This window comes from Acanthopagrus latus, chromosome 22 (genome assembly GCF_904848185.1).
Source record: "Acanthopagrus latus isolate v.2019 chromosome 22, fAcaLat1.1, whole genome shotgun sequence".
Classification (NCBI taxonomy): Eukaryota; Metazoa; Chordata; class Actinopteri; order Spariformes; family Sparidae; genus Acanthopagrus; species Acanthopagrus latus.
This window is the reverse complement of record NC_051060.1, coordinates 549,137-572,612: the sequence shown is the minus strand read 5'-3', so window position 1 is coordinate 572,612 and position 23,476 is coordinate 549,137. Positions and strand designations below refer to the sequence as shown.

The 23,476-nt window shown below is 39.0% G+C and overlaps 2 protein-coding genes across 5 annotated transcripts; one reads left to right on the top strand and one right to left on the bottom strand.

Moving 5' to 3' along the window:
• Positions 1-2,117: 2,117 nt before the first annotated feature.
• On the bottom strand, positions 2,118-15,293 carry ppil4 (peptidylprolyl isomerase (cyclophilin)-like 4). Its single transcript, XM_037086122.1, has 13 exons — positions 15,133-15,293; positions 14,746-14,813; positions 13,716-13,780; positions 13,512-13,629; positions 12,951-13,093; positions 12,743-12,839; positions 12,424-12,540; positions 12,211-12,335; positions 11,999-12,065; positions 8,456-8,567; positions 7,519-7,615; positions 7,199-7,331; positions 2,118-2,560 (listed from the first exon to the last, which is right to left on the bottom strand). The coding sequence occupies exons 1-13, from the start codon at positions 15,200-15,202 to the stop codon at positions 2,342-2,344; spliced, it is 1,431 nt and encodes a 476-aa protein (XP_036942017.1). The 5' UTR covers positions 15,203-15,293; the 3' UTR covers positions 2,118-2,341.
• On the top strand, positions 15,207-23,476 carry ginm1 (glycoprotein integral membrane 1). Of its 4 annotated transcripts, none has more exons than XM_037086125.1 (9): positions 15,209-15,404; positions 15,558-15,629; positions 15,738-15,837; positions 16,576-16,730; positions 18,743-18,902; positions 19,009-19,238; positions 20,877-21,040; positions 21,167-21,305; positions 22,424-23,476. In XM_037086125.1, exons 1-8 carry the CDS (start codon positions 15,315-15,317, stop codon positions 21,270-21,272), a joined length of 1,077 nt encoding a protein of 358 aa, XP_036942020.1. In that variant the 5' UTR covers positions 15,209-15,314; the 3' UTR covers positions 21,273-21,305; positions 22,424-23,476. The 4 variants fall into 4 exon arrangements, with proteins under 4 accessions (XP_036942021.1, XP_036942020.1, XP_036942019.1 ...); XM_037086124.1 differs by having other exon boundaries at positions 21,167-21,309; XM_037086126.1 differs by having other exon boundaries at positions 15,207-15,404; positions 16,579-16,730; positions 21,167-23,476.

The window sequence follows — 23,476 nt, the reverse complement described above, 5'->3', positions numbered from 1 at the left end:
GTGATGTTGAGCTCTCCCTCTCAAGTTGTTAATACTTTTCCAAATTTCTTTGCTGTTACCTTTAGCCTCACTCAAAAGTTGAAGATGAAAACGTGACTTTGCTAATCTCAGTTCCTTAATCACTTTGTTCCTTAAACCTTTGTAATCTAAAGTGTCGGTGTCTCTCTTGGTCTTAATGGCCTTTTTTAAAGCTGCGTCTCACCTTTTCATCAGTTGCCATAGGTTTTCACTGAACCAAGGCAGGTTGACTTTGTTTCTGTTTTTTTCTGGATTTTCACAGTGAGTCTGACTGCATTGGTCTTTGATGTAAATAACGGACAACTCCAGGTTTTCAGCATAGTACATCCCCCCAGTCGATATTATTTATCTCACTGTGAAATATGTCTTGTTTACTTATAGGTATAGAGAAAATATTTGTGTGGTTTGGTTAATTTCCTTGCCACCAGAGTTAAATTGTGATCAGACAAACCAGTGATCAGGTTGTAACTTTTTGTTATCCTTTCACGTTTATTGGAGAAAAATAGGTCAAGTTGTATACTTGAGCATTTTGTGATTCCGGTTGGGCCTTTAATCAACTGTTCTAGATAGTATTTGTCTGTAATGGCTTTTAGCTTTTTCCTTTTAGTCTTATGCTCCCAGTTAAGATTGAAATCCCCCATGAGAATAATTTCTTAGTTGTGATTAGATTCTTTCAAGATACCAGTTAGTTGTTCATAAAATTGGCAGTTGGGGGTCTATAAAAGCTTATAATAGTAAAAGACATTTGCTGACACAAGACAACTTTCAGTGCGATATGCTCCAGTGCAATTGCTGCCTTGAAAAACATGTCTTCGCATCTGATTCCGCCATACATTAGTACCCCGCCCCCTTTCCCCACAGTCTTGTCTCGTCTGAAACATTGGTACACAGTCATTGTGAAAACACTGATAGGAGTAGAGTGTTGTAACTATGTTTCAAATAGGCACACAAAGTCCAAGTTTTGAATTCCCCGCAAGACTTGTGGAGTACTCCAAAAACTTCAGTTTGGAACATTCCAGAGGTAAAGAGGTGGATTGGTAACAGGTGATGGTTTCATGACTGGGTATAATAAGCAGATTTTGGTTCTTTCAATGATGGAAATATGGTAGACAGAAGCTTCCTGGCCTGCCCAGACTGATACATCTGGCTTCTCTGTAATAAAATATGTATGATTTCACAGCAAGGATTGTTCATATTGTGAAAGAAAAGTGTCCAGAATTGCCATCTTGGAAAATGACAGCCATTTAGATATTTGCATGGCTAATGAATTTTATTAAAAGAACAATAATAGTCATGGAATACTTATGCCAATTCTGGCATTACTTCCCTCCACTTGTAAAAAATGTTGACTATATAAGGGGCACCCAAGAAAGGCTCAGCCGCTCACAAGCATGAATGGGAAAGGATGTCACTCGGAAGACTTGAGTGTCCTCAGCTCACTGAGAGAAAGGGCGATCTCAACATCTCTGCTTATGTTATACCCTAAACACACACATTAAAAGCTTCTCATCCTGGACGTAGATAAAGCCTTGAATTCTTGTTTATTGTACTTGTATTTTTGGACTGCAACTAAAAAACAATGCTCAGCTCATTGCGGCAAGAGGAGGGTTTGACAATTGACAGAATATTTTTTTTATCAGTAGACAGCATCTCTACCAGAAACTGATTTTCATCAGTAACTATTAGAATTTCAGATCACACTTGTAAGATTACTTTCTGTGGCATTTAATCAGTTCAAATCACACCCAAAATACTCATTGAACTCCCTGAGCCAGAAATAAGCTAACTTTCAGTTAGTGCAATGGGACGCTGAGATGTCATATCACTGCAGCTCTATGAGGTGGGTGGAGGGAGACACCAGTGAATTCCCTGACTATTGTGGAAACACATGCCACCCAACAATTTTCCATCCCCTAGCTCATGAATGTAAAAGAAAAAACCCACCTGTTAGAAACTAAAAGTCAAAGGTGATGTATTAATCTTCTACAAAACCATTCTAAACTGGGTAGTGTGTGAGGGAAGTGGAAGGTGCAGAGGAAGTAAATATCAGAGCAGGAAGTCTGTTGTGGCATTCAAATGAAACAAAGCTTAGACAAATGTAGTGTTTGGAGATTTTCTCTTTAATACATAAAAAAAACTATTTTCAAACATGTTTTCTCTACAAGACACTGAAACATGGACCTGATAATCATCTTCTGTGTTTTTCTGAAAGTCCAAATCAAGAGATTTTAAAGGAAGCCAGTAGTTTTATAATTCATGCTGAAAGAAGTTCAGAGAGATATTCAGCAAATTTAGGGTGACCATCTTTCTTTCCTGCTCTCCCTCATCTATATCTACTTCTGTCTTTATCCTTGGACTTCTTTGAGGAGCGGCTGCCACTGCGGCTCCGGTCCCTGTGGCTGTGGCCTTTATCACGGCCCTCTTTCCCATGTTTGACCCGGGACTTGCTGTGTTTGAGGTCCCTGTCTCTGGAGCGGGAATTTGAGCGGGAGCGAGAGCGCTGACGTACCACCTTCCTGTCTCGTCGGTTATCCTCACTGTCCTGGAAATGTCAGAAAAGACGCGAGGGTGTCAGACAGAGTAAAGACAAATCTTTAAAAAGTAAGGATGTGTTCCAAGACTGAAGCTTGGTTCCTTCAGTCTGGAACAAAAACATGTTCTTTGTCTAGGTTTGCCTGAATAAGAACAAAGCAAGTGCTGTGGAACAATCTTTGTACAATCTTTGTATGAAAGCTCGATAATATTATGAATTGATAAAGGTTCTCAGTCATCCTGAACATGGGTATTCTAAGTTCAGTTCAGAACTGAAGAAGCCTCTTGGATGAGAGGTGAAACGTCTTCAAGAAACTGAAACATGTCCGGTTGCCTACGATACAGCACTCTTATAATTTGTTATTTTGACAATTCGATACTATAAGTAAGGACAATGCCCGACGAGGTGTCCATAATCAGGAATTAATGGACGCGCCTTCGCGAAGTCCATTAATCCTAGATTATGGACACCTCGAAGGGCATTATCCCGCTTATACCATGGTCATTTGCCAAGGAAAAGAAATTCAGACAACTCATTTATAATTTCATGCGTTTTACAATCAAAATATGAAGCTTTTCACAAGCCACTACTAAGTTTCCCTTGTAACGCCTGAGGGAAATGTTGTTCACTTGGCAACGGGAGATATTCTAGTCCACTCAGCGATGAGCCAGAAAGCTAACACACTGCTAGCAAGATTCAAAGTCGATAACATTGCGCACGGTTGACAAACAGTAAATATAATTTGACAGTATGTTTAACAACAAGACTAGCTAGATAACCAGTCATGTCATTGTCCCCAAATCAATATCAAGATTTTCACAAACAAATGATCAGCAGTGTGTAACGTGACTGTGGCCACAGTTCAGGCTGTGTAGAGAGTTGAACAGCAAACGGGATGTGAGGGTAGCGCATCAACACAAAAAGCATATGGCAGCTAGCAGGAGTTAGCAACTAACTCAAAGAAGAAGGGCAACTGAAAATGTCTGAAAATTGGGGAGACAACAAAGTCAGGATACACCTTACCCACAGAGCAGAGGACCACATCGTGCCATACAACGGTTATAAGGCTGGTATCTTATTGTTATTACCATGTTATTACCTTTACCTTTCATTTCAAAGTGCTGCCCCACACATGTTGCAACAGCTGACATTTTTGTTTTACACGTCACACTGCATTCTATCTAAAACTGCATAATGGCTGACTGGGACACATGAAAAGAATCGAGCCATTGATAATCTCATTAGTTACTCCGATGACAAATCTGCATGCCTGCCCCAACATCCTGATTGAACAGAAAATGGTTATGAATCATCAGGAAATAACCATCTCATGAAAGTGTTTAACTGTTCCCTGTATGTGTTGTTTTGTAGTTACTTGCTGCTACTTATTAACCCCTCTAATTTGTATACAATGTCATGTGGGATCTTTTTAACATTCAGCACCTCACTGAGTAAAGAAGATCTATCGAAATAAAGATCTGACATGTACATCTGTTAAAGAGCATCTTATCATTAATAGAAACATATTTATCTAATGACTAGAAGTCAGTGCTGCACCAAATGGCATTCAAAATCCATGTCTTCTCTTGCTTTAAGTACTAGTTGGATATGAGCATCAGTCACAACTGCAGTAGATGTGAGCAGTAAAACATTCTGAAAGAGGAAATGATTGTCATAAGGAGCAGATGAATCAAGTGTATTTGGCTAGTTAAGCTTTTGATTTCCATACAGTACTTAACTGGTATGCTGATATTGGTACAATAATTAGACTGAAATCAAAAACAAGTTATGAGGCAAGAAGAACGAGGAACTGTATACATAATAATGCTGACCTGGGACTAGCTTTGTGCTAAATTGACTCTTGTTATCATTACTATGATAACAAGAGTCTGCACATTATGCTGCACATAATTTACTAAGAACCTCTTTTATCACCTTATCATTTGTGCTAGAGTTTCCTCTGCGTGTATATATACATATCTATCAACAAGGAAACTCAACATTTCAAAGGTAAGGTAAGATAAGATGCAAGTCACATCAGGTAACCAGTCAGGTAACTCCTTGCATGTAAACACAGACACTATAAAAGAGTGGTGTACATTAAAAAGAGGCAGTGAGCCTACTGCCCACTGGACAAGTGGATCCAACAGCGGTCTTCTGGATAGATTTGTTTAATTATTTAGTTTTTCCCCCAGATCTGTTAAGAAATTCAAATTAAGCTAAAGACAGAACAAAAGCTTTCTCAGTGCCCACACAATGTGCCTCAATCATTATTTTCAAACTCTTTCTGCTGTTTAATAAAAGTTCTGTCTTATTGACTGTGACCAAGGGAGGCAATGGGCCGGGCAGGACCAGTAGTGAAGACACAAACCGACTTAGATTTTGATTCTCATATTTCTTCCTCACAATTTCCTGTCTGCGTCTGTAGTATGACATATACAATGCCAAAATGCAACACAATGAAAAACAGGAGAGAAAAAGACCAGGAAAAATAATTTCCAAGTTTAAATCATAATTAATAGCCTGACTTTGGATAAACTGAGGTGGAGACTGTGCGTGTCAATGTGTTGACATCTGTGCATGCAGGGGCCTGTTCAAAGAATCAGGTTTACTCAGTTATCGGGAAGAGCTCTTTTTCCATCAGTCACTTTTCCAGGTATGAGGGAGTTTCTCAACAACAACCCACATAAATCAGTAAACCTGGTTCTTGGAAGAAAGCTCTGGTGTGTCTGTTTGGGTTTGTGCAAACCGACTGGTGGCTGTCACAATGATGATGAACTGCAAATCTTTTATAAACAAGCATAAATTTTTGATGGAATGTAATTCAAACCTACAAAACATTCTGAATCATGAATTTGTAACTAAATAAATATAAAAAGTTATTATAGGTTCTGCTGTTAGTTGCTTCCTTGTTGGAGTTTTTCTATAGTTAATGGAAATATCTCCATTTCCTGATACAAATGGTCTGTTGTTTTGCAAATAGTTTAATCACAGACAGGGAAAGCACTAAATATACAAATCTGCCCCTCCCTAGGCATTGCCCTTTATGTTCTTTGACAGGTTTATTATCTAGCTAGTTCAAGTAAACACAGTGGATACTTTGCTAATGTAAATCCATTCAAGGACAGTTGGAATAAGAACATGTGTGTTTTGCTATTTTGCTGAAGACATGAGAAGCTCACTGAAATTATAAGTTCTGTGCAATATTAACAATGCAGTTTCCTGAATTAAATAATATTTAAAACAGAATATTATTTTTACTGCTTATTTCTTGTATAGTTGTACAGAATATTATTGTTTATAGTACAGTTTGCACTGCGTACATACATTGTATATATGTTGCTTTCTATTTATGTTATGTACTGTGTGTTTTTCTTTTTTCTTTCTATTTTTGTGGACCCACTGCTGCTGTGTCAAAATAATTTCCAAGTCTGGGATCAATAAAGTAATCTTATTCTATTCAATTCAATTCTATTCTATTCTAGCTAGTGCATTGCCTGTAGGAAGTCTGGACCTAAAATCCCCCCCAAAAACCCATAAAATCCAAGTAGGAAAAAGTTAGCTTTTTTACTGTGAAAACCGCAAATATGTTTAACAAACCATTTTTATTACTTATCATGCAAATATAAATTGTTGTTTGCTAAATTTGTGCATAAGTGTTTGCAATTTACAAAGTTATATGTAACTATTTATATTTAAATGCAGGCGTTGCCTCAGGTCAGGGCTCCCTCAGCTCCTTCCAGCTGCACTGCCTTCTCCACATTCAGCAGTCTCCTCATTGTTTTGACTCACTTGCCCCTTGCGGACACTTCTGAGACAAAAGCCCATTTTTACTGTTTCTTCCTGCACCAGACACAAAGCAAACGTGACGGCAATGTTCACAAAAAAATGCATGGTGGACATCATTTACCGTAAGTCCGGTTTTGGACTTGCCGGTGCGTCGGTCAACTCAGGAGGTGGGCCGTGGGGTTGGGCTAGCAGCTAGCTACACACTAAACATCCACAGATTCCAATTCCGGACAGTCAGTTTAGATGCACAGAACGGGACCGAACTGCCGGCAAAATCGTGGTCCAGCTCGCACCGCTGCAGGTATAAATCCGCTTGTTTCTTAAGGTATGTCGTGGAAGTGAGCTCTGCAGACGTGGCTATGGTGTGCAGTGATTGGCTCTGGTGCACACATGACTATGGTGGCTACGGTTAACAATGCTAGCGGAATTCGTAAAGCATTTCTGAAAAAATGTATCAACGGTATCATTGTAGTCCAAACAAATATGATGTACACACACAGACAGACAGAGATTGCTTGCTTTTATAGAGAAATAGTGCAGGTCATTTGCACTGTTTTCTTGTCCTTCTTCATCATTTGCATACAATCAAAATGCCCCTACCATGGTTTCTGACCTTGTGTGAATAAGTGTTTAGCATTTGTTTATAGTTTTGGTAATATTCACAGAACATCATGTGTATTTCCACATACTTTATGATTTAGAAATAAAGATGTAATTCCAGATAAGGTTCTCCATAACTTCAAATGTATTACCACCTTACTGTAAGAAAAGCTGCAGCAGTAGAACGGCACAACTCTCATTAGAATGTTCAAGATTTTATCACATTATGTTGTGTAGGGTGTAATAGCATGAAGATACCCTGTGCTTTTTGGACTTCCTGCTGTCCTCATCGTCCGAATGATGATAGTGCCTCTTCTCCTTATGTTTCTTCTCAGAGTGTCGATGGCCTGTGGCTTCTTCCTCCTCCTCAATTAGCAGGTCATACTTGGAGCTTTCGGGAAAGTTAAGGAAGTTGAAAAAGTAAATACTGAAAGGTTTGCCAAATGACACTGTGAAAAAAAATGTGGAAGGGCCACCACAACAGAGGCTGCTCAGTTAAATACTGCAGACTGATGTGTTATGACAAGAATTGGGAAAAGAGCTGAATTAAACTCCATCCTGTTAACACACAAGGATACTCTTGTTTAGGCTTCACTTGATCCTTGAGAGCCAGTTTGGATCGGTTCTCCGCATCCTTCTCATAGGCTTTGAAGTCATCTTTAGTATACTTCCCACCTAAGAAACACACAAGGCCATGAGTACATTCTCTGCTTATGAAACACAGTGAAACAGAGTAGCAGTGACAGTTCAGGGCTTTTGATGTGGGGTTGTAGGAGAGACCCTAATTTTGCACTATATCATGTAAATATGTATATACGTCTATTCAATCCAATTTCTTCCCTTTTTGATTACATTGTTTATTTTTGCTATTGGTTTTTGTTCTGTAATATTCTGTCACTACTGGGACAAACAAATCTCCCTGTCTGCCGGACATTAAAAGATTTCTGACCCTAACCCTCTGATTTTAAATCAGTGTATTACCTGCAGTAGATGACCATCGGCTCTCCCCCCGTGTGGAAATGCAGCACGCAGCACGAGAATTATTATGCTAAACAGCACTGACAGCAAGATATTTTAGCCCCCTTAAAGAAGGCCAGCCTAAAAATCGGATGTAGTGTGGCTGAGGGCGTGTAGTGCCAAAGGAAAGGGCTGTCTGACAGCAATGTTGAGTTTCAACAATGTTCAATACATACACTTAAACAGACACTGCAGCACTCTGTTAGGTGGCTCAAATATGTCTTGCTGTCGGTGCTGTTTAGCTGTACAATGCTTTGCTTCCCAGTCAGTGCTACGAGTTGCTGCTCCACACAGGGGGAGAGTTGACAATCATCTTCTCCAGGTTATACAATGACTAGGGTTAAGTACTTGTACATACAACTCCACATCTAAAGCCCTAGACTGTCACTCTGACTCATGGTGTGGAAGAGAATAACACTGAATACAGGAACACAGTCAACACTGGCACAACCTTTCAACAAAGACAAATATTCAAAATATGCAAACCAGTACAAGTACCTTTTCCTTTCCATTTAATCTTTGCAACTGACTGGCTGAAGTCCACATGAATGCGACGATCATCAATTAGCACATTGTCCATTTTGAAGTAGGCCTTTTCACAATCTTCTTGCTGCGAAGATGGAGAGCATAAAATAAGTGTAATAAATGTAAATGTCCGGTCATCTACAACAGATTACATAATTATGTCACCAACAAAGCTTTGGAAGATTAATAAAAACCAGTTTAGGTAATAAATTCATTTCAGAAATTATCGTCCAAGCATTAGTTATTTTTGTTAGAGCTCCAACTAATGTTTCCATTATTATTAGTTCTGATTATTTTCTGGTTAACTTTTTTCTAAAACACTAGTATAGTTAAGATGATATCTCAGTTTTGAAAATGAGGTCTTCATGTTTCATTTTGTTAGACAGCTTCATTCTAACTTAACTCCAAATCCTTGCATTGGAGATGCTAAAAAACAGACAATGTTTGACAAAACTTCTCTTATAAACAGACAAATTTGTCCTTGTTAGTCTTCCCACAGTCAATATTCATATAGCAGGAGAACAATTGGGCAACATAACTGGAAAAAAAAAACTTTTGCAACTCATTTTGCAGGAGAAGATAGAACCAGCCAATGAAACTTTTCCAAAACACAACCATCACTTCATTTTTTATCTGCTATCAGATATCTGAGAACAAGAAAGGCTTTCACAGACTGTTTATAGAGGAGGTATTTGATGAAGTGCCAAACCACTGTTTAAACCAGATGCTCACTTTTTCAACACAGTGATGGTAAGAGCAGCCCCTTTGTCCAGCATGTCTGGTGTGAGAAGCCAGACTTAAAGAAGTATATATTACTTGTTGAAAAAATCTTTATAAAAAGGCATTCTTCTGCAGCAAAGGTAATTAATGAAATACCCTGAGAAAAATCCCTTAGCTGCCATGTATCTTATTCATAATGATAACTTTTTTGGCCCATATCCAAAGACAATTCATTATATTTTGGATGTCACACAGAATTTCCAAAACAAACTCCCCAGTGCCCTCTAATGCTTCCACTATTCATTGCACCATCATCTTTTTGTTGTAACTGTACCCAATTTCAATTGTTGTCTTTTTATTTACAGTCTGTTGTTGAAGTTGTTCAGAGGACTCAAGGCGAGTGGCAAACCTGCCCCTCTTTCCAACATACATAACAGTCCATAGAGAAGTCAGCAAAACAACTTCAACACTCCACAGAAAAACTAATGATGAACGTAATACCCCTCTCGTAACCCGTAAAGGCGTAAATGTATACATCTATGTCAGGGACGTTTACCCTTCATCAGTTGAAAAAGTGGTGAATACCAGTCATAAACTGGGGCCATTTCCAGAACATTCAAGTTCTAACATTTTACTTCCATAATGTCGAAAAGCTTGCCAAAGGTATACCAGGTTCGTGGTAAATATACTATATTCATACAACTTTAAAATTTCTATAGTAATATGTTATGACATACACTACTAGTCAAAAGTTTGGACACACCTTATAATAGTTTTTCTTTATTTTCAGGACTATTTACATTGTAGATTCTCAGTGAAGATATCAAAACTATGAATGAACACATGGAATTATGTAGTAGACAAAAAAGTGTGAAATAACTCTAAATATGTTTCATATTTTAGATTCCTCAAAGTAGCAACCCTTTGCTTTTTTGGCAGCGCTGCAAACCCTTGGCCTTCTCTCAATGAGCTTCGTGATGTAGTCACCTGAAATGGTTTTCACTTCACAGGTGTGCCGTCTCAGGGTTCATTTGTGGAATTTCTTGCCTTCTAAATGGGGTTGGGACCATCAGTTATGTTGTGCAGAAGTCAGGTTGGTACACAGCTGACAGCCCTATTTGACATCTGTTAGAATTCATATGATGGCAAAAACTTTGAATGTGTCCCCAAGTGCAATCACAAAAACCATCAAGCGCTACAACGAAACTGGCTCACATGAGGACCGCCCCTCGAAAGGAAGACCAAGAGTCACCTCTGCTGCTGAGGATAAGTTCATCCGCGTCACCAGCCTCAGAAATTGCAAGTTAACAGCACCTCAGTTTAGAGCCCAGATGAATGCCACACAAGTTCTAGTAGCAGACACATCTCAACATTAACTGTTAAGAGAACACTGTGCAAATCAGTCATTTATGGTCAAATAGCTGCTAAAAAAACACTACTAAGGAAAAGCAACAAGCAGAAGAGATTTGTTTTGGGCAAGAAACATAAGGAATGGACATTAGACCAGTGGAAATCTCTGCTTTGGTCTGATGAGTGCAAATTTCCAATTTCTTTGGTTCCACCTTCTGTGTCTTTGTGCGATGCAGAAAAGGTGAACGGATGGTCTCTACATGCATGGTTCCCAACGTGAAGCATGGAGGAGGAGGTGTGGTGGTGTGGAGCTGCTTTGCTGGTGACACTGTTGAGGATTTATTCAAAATCGAAGGCACACTGAACCAGCATGGCTACCACAGCATCCTGCAGCCACATGCCATCCCATCCAGATTTTTTGTTGGACCATCATTTATTTTTCAACAGGACAATGACCCCAAGTCAGGGCTATTTGACCAACAGGGAGAGTGATGGAGAGCTGCGCCAGATGACCTGGCCTCCACAGTCACCTGACCTAAACCCAATCGAGATGGTTTGGGATGGGATGGATCGCAGAGTGAAAGCAAAAGGGCCAACAAGTGCTCAGCATCACTGCGAACTCCTTCAAGACTGTTGGAAAACCATTTCAGGTGACTACCTCATGAAGCTCATCGAGCGAATGCCTAGAGTGTGCAAAGCAGTAATCAAAGCAAAGGGTGGCTATTTTGAAAAATATAAATATATGAAAACTTTTTTGAGTTATTTCACACTTTTTTGTTTAATACATAATTCCATATGCATTCATTCATAGTTTTGATGCTTTCAGTGAGAATCTACAATGTGAATAGTCATGAAAATAAAGAAAAAACATTAAATGAGAAGATGTGTCCAAAATTTTGACTGGTAGTGTATGACGAAAGTTATGATGTGGTTTATGGGTTTCTTTAATCACATCGTGCTCAGGGTTTTCCAACTGTCACTTTCACTTCATATATACTGTATTTTGTAAAGACTAATGAACACCTGAAGGCAAAGTCCTGATAAATGTGTTGTATCATAAGACTTATTTTACAAAAATGAACAGTTCATCCAGAAGTGAAAATTACTCAGCCCAACGCTGATGTAAGGCGTGTGAAGTGTCGTAGTCCACAAAACATTTTATGTATATTTTCAGCTGTTTATCTTCAGTTGTTTTACCACAGGTCAAAAACATGTTTGCAAGCATGTTTACACCAAAGAACCAGGATATTTGTCTCTCTCTCTTGGCTAGGCTAACCATGTTCTGACTCCAGGTCTGTACTGTACACAGAGTAATGACATCAATATTGATCTTCTCTTCTCACCCTCGAAAAGACAGTGAACAAGGTTGACATAGTTTGAATAGACAAGTGTAGTACCCATGCAATTATACAGTTTACTTGGATATGAAACGTATCAGATGCTCACCTTTTCAAACTCAATAAAAGCGTAACAGAGGGAATCTCCAGTTTTCCAGTCTCTGATGATCTCACAGCTGAACCCACAGAGGAACAAGAGACATTTTTAATAATACAGCACTAGAGCAAAATATTACCACATGTAAAATTTTCATGTGCACAAATTCTTCCTAAACATCTAGAAAAAAAACTGGAATTGCTGAACTTAGAGGTTAACAACACCTTTTTATGGACCCAAAGCGAGAGAAGATGATTTCCAGGTCCTCATCTGTGGTCACTGGGTTCAATTTGCACACAAATAGCACATTCTCAGGGGGCCTTACATCTGCATCAGGGAGGTCACCAACCTGGAAGAATTTATGACAGAAAAGAGAAGAAATGTTTCCGAACGTAGTATCTTCAGTTGAAGACTGAGAGCTGGTTTCTTCTTCTCACCATCTCTAGCAGGATGGCTCGAGTCTTGGCTTCTTTTTGGTTCAGCCTCTCCTCTATCTCCTCAGCTCCTTTCCCATCCGTATCATCAATCACCTCATCGGCTCCGATTCGCCCACTCTGCACAGCCATGGCAGAAACATGTGTTGTTATTCAGGCAATATTTTTATGTTTTTAAAGATACTGTATACATATATAGTTCATGTTTATTTGGCCAGATAACGTCTGCTAGACAGAAATCACTTTGTAGGGGAATCTGGGAATAAAATGTAAGGTAGTCCCAGAACTCTCCTAAACTTATTAAGCATGGCACTGCACTCACATCCAGCTGCTCTTTGGTGGGCTCTGGTGATCGATCAGGCACTGGCAAGTCAGGAGGGTCATCAAAAGGGTCATCCAGTATAACTGTGTGATTTATTCTGCAGCAAGATGACAACGTTATTTGAAGTGGTGTTTCTGAGAATTAATAAATGCTCTATTGGGGCACATGCTTCCACTTCATGTTATACTGGAAGTTTGTCGCGTTTCACCTGATATCCTGAAACGGGACAAAGTCTTTGTCCACAAAGGTCTCATTGATTTTGGCCAAGATATCCATGCCTTCTGTCACTTCCCCAAACACAGTATGGACTCCATCCAAGTAGTCCAGGTTCTCACCCATGGTAATCAGGAACTGAGGTCATGAATAAAGACAGATTAAGCAAATCATGAAACACATTTGGCAGCGAACATCTACTCAAATATGGTTTATGCTAAAAAGGCACTGTACCCTCGCTACAGCTAGCATACCAAAAATAGCAAAACTGGTACAACCAGAGATGTAGTCCATAGTTCACCATGAAATTATTGAAACTTGGTTAGTGTAAATTATTAAGGTGTATATTCAACATATCCTTGACTTCTGGATCACGTTATCAGCTAATTAATTCATTAGGTAAAAAACTTAATTAAGTTATTTTTAACTTGGCTAATCAAGGGAAAGCCCCAAAGAAGAATTTCTATAAAATCTGGCTATGTTCATGTTGTTTATGCTGTGAAAGCTTTTTGCAATTTACAGGGCAAACAACAGTGCAGATGTTCATCTTATTCACCTGAGAAGCATGCTGATCATTTCCATTGTTCACCATGGACACTGTCCCCTTCTTCCTGTGTTTGATGCGTGGTGCTTTCTCTGCATCAAAAAAGTGGGCCTGGTCCCCATACAGTTTGCTAAACACAAACAGGAGAAAAAAAAAACTTCAATTCAATTCATGGGCTTAAAACAGCGGTCAACAGCAGTGAGGAAGATGACTGACCTATAGACAGATTCTCCACCACGTCCAGTCCCAGTGGGATCTCCAGTCTGCATGATGAAGTCTCTCTGAAGAGGAGACAAACACATTGTTATAACAAGTGTCCAACTTCTAAGATAGACTGATAAATAAGGGAGGACAGTATCTTCACCATAATTAACAGCACACATCACATAATCCACATCATTTTAGTGACAATAATTTGAATTTCTTATTTTATGATCGTATGGAAAGATGAGAAACAAAAAAAAATGTTTATGTATACAACTCTGTCGAACAGATTAAGACATGTATACTATGGCCTTCAAAACTTCCATACAGGCAAAGAGTAACTGTCTTTGTACACATGAATCATTGTTAGGTTCAACAATTTAAGTAACACTGCAGATGATCAATGTGGTTACTCTGGTTTGCACTTAAGGTAAAACTTTTCTTTTTAACTGATAACCGATAATGTAATAATCATTTTATTTTCAAGAAGTTTCTAAGAAAGGTTTATGCAAACCTGTGAATAAAAAGGGCTAATATGCAGCAAATGGTGCAAATAGATGATTTCATATTTCATTTTCTTCTTCCCCTTTTTTGTTCTCTCATGTGCTCATTGGTGGATTAAAAAACAACTTTTAAGGGGCCAACAGCCACCTTCTGTATAGGAGTTTTTAAATGCTTTGCTAGTCAAGTCAGTGAAAGCAATTTAGCTTCATAAAAGTGGCTATTTATCAGATAGAACAATGTCAGTGATGCCAATAAATACAAGTTGCTTTTATCGGTCTGATCTTGTTCGTGTGACCCAAAGCAGTGGTGTTTTTTATTATTGATACACGGAACACAATCACTGTCCCATTAACTTCATAGCAGCAGTCTAGTTTATCTTTATCCTTTTTTTCACCTTCATAGGCAAATTGAGGCAGCTCTGTGACCATGTCGCCCCCCACAGGCAAGTCAGCAGGAGCCTCCGCCGTGTTTCAGCTGATAATATCGGACACAGATTCAGAGTTGTTACAGAAGTTTGCATGGGACCCTTTAGTTTTACCTGAACATTGTGGATGAGGCAGTAGTTGTAATACTTTATCTTGCATAATTTCAGAAAGTTTAAGCAAGCTGCAAAAGAAGAGCACACAGATTAATACACAGTCCTTATACATAATAACACAGCCTCTATTTAGCATTAAGAACTTAAAGATAAACAGAAGTGTGTGATGGTTTATCAATATTCCATTGTCGTTATTATTAGTAAGTCAACTAACTAACGTAAGCTATTTGATGATATTAACATGAACAAATGAATAGGAGGCAAGCAAGCTAACAGCCTTAGCTAGCAATCACTTATTCTGTAACTTAGCTTGTCGATAGCTAACTCAACTAGCGACCAGTTAACGAAATTAGACGCCGTTATGTGGATATTGCTTGTGTTTCTTACTTTTAGGCCGTTCTTCTGTAAACAAATCAATAACAATATCGCCCAGCGTCGTTTCAAGGAGCACCGCCATGCTGACGTTCCTATTCTCGCGAGAGAGGCGCACGTTCGCGTACTAACGTTGCATCCGCCTTGCTCAATGTATTTGTTGTAGCTGTCCCGCTGCTGAGAGGAGTCAAGTCAAGATGAAAACCACAGGGCTAGCAGTTTGTCTTGTGTTTGTTCTCTCTGCTTCAGTAACCTGCACAGATTCGCCACCTAGGCAACTAAATACGGTAAGACGGAAAGCGGAAAATGTCAACATTTGCGAACCTGATGATGTTGATGTTAGCCTGGCGTTAGCTTACTCGTCGTCCAGCTACTAGCAGACATTGTGGCCACCTCTGTTTGGGTATGTTCCTTATATTTGTACATTTTGATCTCCACAGGAAAACATCCTGATTAACGTGACAGCAGGGACATTGGCTGATACACAGTTACAGGATGCCAACAACTTGCAGGTAACGTTACGCAATATAATCCCATGTAACAAAGGTGTGTGTGTGTTTTTTTTTTTTAAACGACCAGTAGCTAACGCTAAGCCATATTGTTGTTCTTTCGTCTTACAGATTAATTTAAACATATCGGTGGGTGAAGAGCAGGTGCTGGTCAATGACATCCCAGTGGAGCTGTCAGGGGTCACCAGGTTCAACTGTCAAGCTCTCCTCTGTGAGTTTTTCTCGCATCACCTGGATCTTCACCGGTTCTGATTAATCCAAGTAGTTCATAATCACAGAAATAAGAAGAAAGTATTATTCTAAATCTGGGGAAAATATATTTTTTTCCGGTTAAGATCAATTATTGTGTTCACTAAATTTAAGAATGAATTTTCCTTTCTTTACATCATGCCATTATATTGTCAGTGGAATGTGAAATTCCTTCATCAAAAACACGCAATAGATGAATCAATAATGACAATAGTAGTTTCTGTGGCACCAGTGAAGACCTCTAACTCTACAATATATGGTCTTTCTGTTGACCATCTTTTGTTGTTCTTTAATTCTTTCTTTCTTAGTGTTTTTAGCACACCAAATCTACATCAAAAATAACTTTTGACTATGTATGTAGCACATTAACAGCCCCTGCTCGGGTTAGAAGTGTGGAAACTCCCATAGCGTCTGAAGTAAAGTCACAAGTAAAAGCAATTGGAGTATAGATTTATGTTTTCAAATTGTCAAGTCTCTTCGATTTTTACAATGATTAAAGATCAACAAACATAGCAAATGTGTTGCATTTATTTGATAAATGACTTGATTGTCAGAATTGTTATTGATTAAGGTAATACGCTAATTGATGGATTAATTAGCTAATAATGGGAGAACTTAAGTAAAATCACTTAAGTTACAACATAACATGATATTATGCAAATATCATCGGCTTATTAATAAACTGATTGTATTTTTACAGTAGACAGCATCAATGGAAGCAGTGACTTTGAATCCGGGGACTTGGTGACCACTGTCACCCGAGTGATGGTGAGCCAGAACCGATTATACAGCGATTCAGAGGAGGTGGTGGCTCTGCAGGTGTTTAGTGAGGTCATAGAGTTGGAGGGCAAAGAGGTAAATATCTCTTGAATCTTATGGGTCACTTCTAGGTCTTAACTGTTAAATCTTAATTTTGTCACAGGATCAGACATTGAGGAAGTGAATTCCCAAGTCTTTTGTGCATATATTTTGAAGCTGCAGTCTGTTCCCCTTTAGGAACTCTTAGCCATGATAATAAGAGAGAATTTGCCCACAGAACTGTGTTTGTTCTTTTAGGGACTATCTCAAAACCTACAACACTTATCAATAATATTAAATATGAAGTATATCATTTCTGCTACAAGGGTTCTCTCAATCAAAACAAAACACATGACTCTGATATGGTATCATAGGAAATGTTTTAATTGTTTAACAACGCTACTGCTGAGGAAAATGTACCAACGTGACTCAGGCAAAAGTGTTCACAGATGAGACAGTGTTTTATAGCTTTATTTATGTCCAAAGCTGGGTCCGTGGGCTAACGTTGGATCAAAGGTCTATGTTGGATCCTTCATCATCAGTTTTTTTTCATAATATGAGTTAAATTAACAGATCAATTGAACTTGGGATCCTAGTTCAGAAGCCCTGAGAGTCAAGTGAAAAAAAATGTTAGGAACTTCGAAAGATCTTCCTGGCAAAGCATTTTTGCTGCTTCTGTTCTTGGAAATAATCGCAAGAGGATAAACAATTCAGATCATACTTAAAAAAGGCTTTCTGATTCTTGCCTTTTAGGGCTGCCGTATACTATCATTTTGCATCTTTACACACTGGATGTGTGCCTTTGGCCCGTGGTCCATCACTGAGTTATAGTTCTGTCATAATATTCCCATGTTGTTTAAATGTGATACTGATCAGTTTGTAGTTTTAATAAAGCATTCTGAATGAAAGATAAAACATGTAACTTTTTGCATGATATTGTCTAAAAACAACTAGACCTTTGTTATAGATTTTGTTGAGTTGCAGTGTTTCCCACAGAATCTGACTCTAACTGTGGAGGTGGCTGTCCAGCTGGGGTGCCACTGAGCATGCGTGCTCTGGACTTTAGATGACCGAGTCGGCTAACCTCCGGTTTAGCATTGAGCTAACTCGGCTGGGGATAAAATGTAGCTTGGCAGCTATTCTAGACTCTCCAAATATTATTGGACTGAATCGCCCAAATTCTGACAGTAAAACGTGTCAGCGGGGTTGTTTGGCTTTTATTACCGTTTTACAGATGTGTCTTTCACAATGTTAGCTTGTGGGAAAAAGTCCCCAGTGCATCGCATAATGATGTAATTACTCATGTTGGCCAAGCCAAAACTGACTTCTAGACCCAGCGCTCTTTGTGGAGGCTGGATCTGGACGATGTGGCCAGCCGTCTTCTTTGCAGAGGAAGTTATGGTCAACCCAGCTGCGTTAAATAGTCCTCCTCCTCTTCTTCGTTGGTTTTACCGGCAGACTATAAACCACACCGCCAGTAGTAAATAACATCATGCTATTCACTGACGGGTGTGCTGCCTTTAGTGAGTGAGAACGGGACGTGCAGCTCCAGAAATAGAAAATCGGTATGTGGCGGCAAATGTTGATATTGTGGCAGACCACCACAAACAAATGAATGTGTGGGAAACACTGAGTTGCGTACTTGCGCGTTAGGGTTATTATTATTATTGTTATTATTATTATTATTATTATTACTCAAGGTAATGGTGTATTTCATTTGGTCGCTTGTTGCTTTAACTTCTGGTGAAACATAAGATGATACATTAGGAAGTAAAGAGGGAAGGAAACGTTTGTTATTTCGAGTCACATGGGTGGATTTTCATATGCAATTGTGGTTGTTTAACAATGAAGACAACAACTCCCATACTTCATGTTGTCATCAAACCTTTGTTTTTTGTTGTCTTGAATGATAAATCCCTAGTGGCAGAAATTGCATACTGAATTTTTAATGCATGAAGATGGTAGTCTGAATTATGTTTAACTTTCTTTTGTGTTACAAATTATTTTGTATCAAATACAGTAACACCAGTTCAATTTAGTTTTACACCATTTGGGTTTGAATCATTTAGGTCCAGCAGCCTGACATGTGTGAGGTGAAAATACTGATGAGCCCAGATTTCCAGAAACTGGCTCAGTTCACCAACATCTACCCCATTGGACACAGTGAGATCTTCAGGGTTCCCAGGGAGAAAGATGTTGTTGTCACAGATCCACCAAATCCTAGAAAAGGTATGAAAACATGCTGCTTTTTCTTCATTATTATACAAATTCTCTATATGTCTATATGGTCTTGCATTTTAACACATTTGTATTTCTTCTCCTCTATTTAAATCAGATGAAGAACAGCTGATCTCCCAGACCACCAGCCAGTACCCCCTGAAGCACACAGAGACCACCCAAGAGGAAATTGCAGCTCCAGGAAAGCTCCCAGAGACCCCTCTGCGTATGGACCCTGACCTGCTGTATGATGTCAGATACGATGATGAATTTGAAGACAGAGAGCCGAGCCAGCCGGATCAGATTCAGATGGAAACTCCACCCAAAGAATTGATATCATCCTACTCTGTGAGCCAAGCAGGATGCTAGGTCTAGTTGACAACATACAGTATAATCTACCTCACAGGTGTCTAACCATGTCAGCAGGAGAGCTGTCAGCAGTAGGTGTGGTTTGCTGTGTAAGAGGGAGTGGATGACAATTTTTGGATTCCCTAGAAATCAGACTGTTTGAGGTCGCTTGTAACAAAGAGGGAATGAAGTCGCAGATCACAGTCACGGAAAATATATAAAAACAACTTAAAATGCTCAAGGCATAATATCTTCTTTTTAACATAATAAATGAAAAACATAAAAGTGGGTGCGTGACAGGATGTCATAATGTGGCTCAAGCACTTTCAGCATGTGTTTAAAGCCCTCGTTTTGCACAGCCGAATATTTTACAGCAAGGGGCTCCTTAAATGCTGCCGTGATAAGCGGTTGCTGAGCAGCCTTCTGTCAGTGAAACACTGGGGTGATGTCGCTTCAGATGAATGGCCATGCTTGATGTTTCCACTGTCATGTGGCTTTCTTGTGCCACAGTGCCTACACACAGTTTCATCCACTAACCTCTTTCTTTCATCATTATATTTGACAGGGAAGCCACGCTGTACTTAACAAGTGTGTGGATTGAACATGTGCACAACTTTTTTTTTTTTTTTTTTCATAAATCAATCTGCGGATCGTGTGTGCCGCACTGAAACTATTGATCTGAACGGATCACGGATGATGATCCGTTGCGCCACTAGCTAGTACTAACACTCATTTGCTTCATCTTAATTCTCTGCAGTTGTGGGATCAAAATAGGTTTGAAAATTTAGATATGCCTACATGAATGACCAATGTCCAAGTTTGTTATAGTTCAAAGAGGTGCCCCTTTAACTCCTCCCTTGTAAAGAGGGTAAAACTAAGATTGTAAAACTGTATCAACTGCTCTGAATTTCAAAAAGTAAATCAAGCCTCAAGATGAAATTGAGATGCTACTGAGCGAAAATTACCTGGAACTTCTGCATAGCTTCTACATTGTACAGTCCACAGAGTGTGAGCATTAGAGACTTCTTCCATCAGAGGGAGTTAACTACTGTTTTAGCCCCCCACTGACTTATTCCACTGGGCATAAAATGATTTAATCATGGGGCTCCTACAGAATTTCCAAATGTAGTGGCACTGAATAGATTAACCTTGGCTTTAATGTGCTATGGTAAAGCACTTACTTTTCATCACACTGTTAACTTGTGGGAGAAAGTAATTTTTGGTTCATCATGTGACGTTGTAATTACACAGTTTGGCCACTATGTCAGATTGCCTTCAGTGTATAGTGTACTGCCTGGGGGCTTGGTTTACAATTGAGGATTTGCTTCCAGTATTAGTTTTTGCTAAAAAGCAGTAAATTCGATGTGGATGTTTCCATCCTTACATTTCAGAAATATTTTGCTGCAGGTATCTGTCAGCTCTAGTGGTCTAACATGACACCGTGAGTGCCAGTGACATTTTCCACATCACTTTTGGAATTCATGCAGTTATGGTACATGATCTCCTCATAGGCTCTCAGTCATTCTGGATTATTTTCTGGTGTTTGCATGTGCATATCTTCCCTTCTGTAATATGTTGCACTAATAGAGCCTTAGACAAGCAGGAAATACTCATATCTCCATGTCCATCTGTCCTCAGGCCATGTGTCAGTGGGTGGAGGAAGTGAGGGAGCGTCTGAGGCGCTTCAGCTCCGAGTCACTGCCTCTTTTCTTCCTAGTCATGTGGGTGGTTGTCATCGGTGTTGTGGGATCAGCAGTCATCGTCAAGATCTTGGACATCTTCTTCCCAACTTGTGAACACAAGTGAGTTTGTTTCATCAGGTTTGTGAGTGAACAAAAACTGCTGAAGAAAGTGTATGAATCCATGTGATCACTGACCAGCTGACCTTAACCTGATCATTTCCAAAATGTTTTCTCTTTTTTTTACAGGCACATTTTTCACCTAAACCCTGTCACTCTGATGCCAGAGGAGGAGAAGCACACTCTGCTGGAGAACATAGAAATAGAAGCAGAGGAAGAAGAAAAGGAACCTTAAACAAGGAGTGACCTGGCAGCCCCTTCATTTTAAGTTTGTTCGTATTTATTCTGCTGTTACTGTGTTATATTTTCAGCATGGCCTGTTTTTTCTCTTTTCTTTTTTACTTCAGATCTATGGGCCACTTGGTTTTGTTTCCACATTAGCTACTCTGAAAGCACATTACAATGGAACAGGAAGTGGTTTAAAGCCGTCTGCCCATATAAATCTCTCAAATGTAATCACATGATCAAAATTGGAGAAAAAAAAAAGTGTAATTTATAGTGCTGAATTATGAAGGCACTGCGAGCTCTGTGAGGTTTGAGTATTGGTTTGTTTACCAGCATCAGTGCTATCCACTCATCATTAGTACAAAAAAATCACTCTTTGCTCCTGTGATTGGTCTGATAGAATTTTACAAAGTCACAATGACTGTCACCTTTTGACAAGTAACTGATCAGGCATCAAGTAACTTGAGATTTCTTTTATCCAACTCTGGATCCTAAAATGTTGAACTATTCCTTAAAGCCAACATTGGTGAGACATCCTCAGAGTGCTCAGAAAAAATGGCAGTTTGAACATCTGCAGTAAAGGAAACTCCATTTACTGATGAAAATCTTGTTATGATCAACAGCTTCAGGACTGCAACTAATTGGACCTTGAGGATGGATCTTTTCATTTGCTGTATGATGTCAGCAAATACAAGCAACACATATTAGAATAGACAATGGTTTAGTAAAGCTGATAGGAGTACTATAGATTTACCAAATAAATATGAACAAACTTAGTATTGTAGGGGTTGCTTCTAATGATTTACAGTCTTTATGTTCACTGAAAAATACTTTCTATATGTAGCAGTTCTGTTCAGGTCACACTTTCTCTCAAGCTGTTTTTTATTGTACCCCACTGCTAAAAAAAAAAATGTGAAGAAAGGGAGCGAAGACACTAAAATGACTTTATTCAACATAATTATTTAACGTGAGGCAGGCATTATCTCCTGTCTGATGCAAAAATAAATACTTTAAGCTGTAAGATATTAATTTGTTGTTACATTTCGCTCTGATGATGCAAAGGCACTATTGATTCTGAAAAGACAAAGATGCAGATCATATTTTATAATGTTGTTATTACAAATCATTTCTGCACATTCAGTGACGATTGTTTTCTTCCAGCACCTCTTCTAAACCCTGAATGTCACTCATGAAGGACACGTCCCCTCGAGGCCTGTTGCACACTGTTGAGGCTCACACATTGATTGTCTTTCTTCACAGTGCCTCAGTGACTATTTGGGAACTCTGTCAGTAAAGGAGCGATTATGATTTATTTGTTTTTACTGATTTTGTGTGTGGTAATCTGTTGCTATAATGAAGAATGTAAGTGAGTTTCTTTTTTTTGGGATTTTCTATGCACTCTAAACATATAAGACAAACTACTGCTATCGTTGGACTGATGTAAAATCGTAGTATTGTTATTGGAAAGATTCTGCACTTAGTTTTGAATTCTGGGGTGAAAACTGAATTTGAACCTGCATGGATGTTCCTTTTTTTCAAAATGTCATTTTGTAGTCATCTCACCATGATGTAACAGCCAGAAGGACTTAAATGATACATCTCCTGGCTATCACTCCTAATGTTTCACCAGGCTGTGTATGAGGGGCCAATCAGGTGGGCACAAGGCAGGTCATTGGTCAAATAAGCAGGTCTAATTAATCCAAAAGTTTGCAAGTTTCAGCACAGTTTTTGTTTGATTTCAAATGTATGCTTTTTAAAGAAACACCCTTAAAACATCAGCTTGTGCACCTCAGAGCAGTTGAGGTGGTGGTTTTGGCCCCCCGGGGTTCAGTTAATCTGGAAAATGCATGATGTACTGTGATCGGTGCATGTGTAGTCTAGCTAGTGAATACAGTTTGCTGTTCTGTCAGCAAGTTATACATTAAAACTAGGAAGCTGCATGATGACTCAAAACAGCTCAACCTGTATTCAGATCAGTCTCAAATTCCAAACTGATGAACAACAAAGTGCTGTAGACACTAAAATATCCTGTAGGCAAACAACACGTCAGGCATGAAATCAACAGAAATATCTTTTCATTTGTTCTTTGTTCTTTGCAGTAGACCCATGTGTTAATATTTGAGACATTTGTGTGCATAAAATGTATGAATTACAGCTGGACTGTGTAGTTGGGTCTAAAATCCTGCTGAATAAATGCTTTCCTTATGACATCAA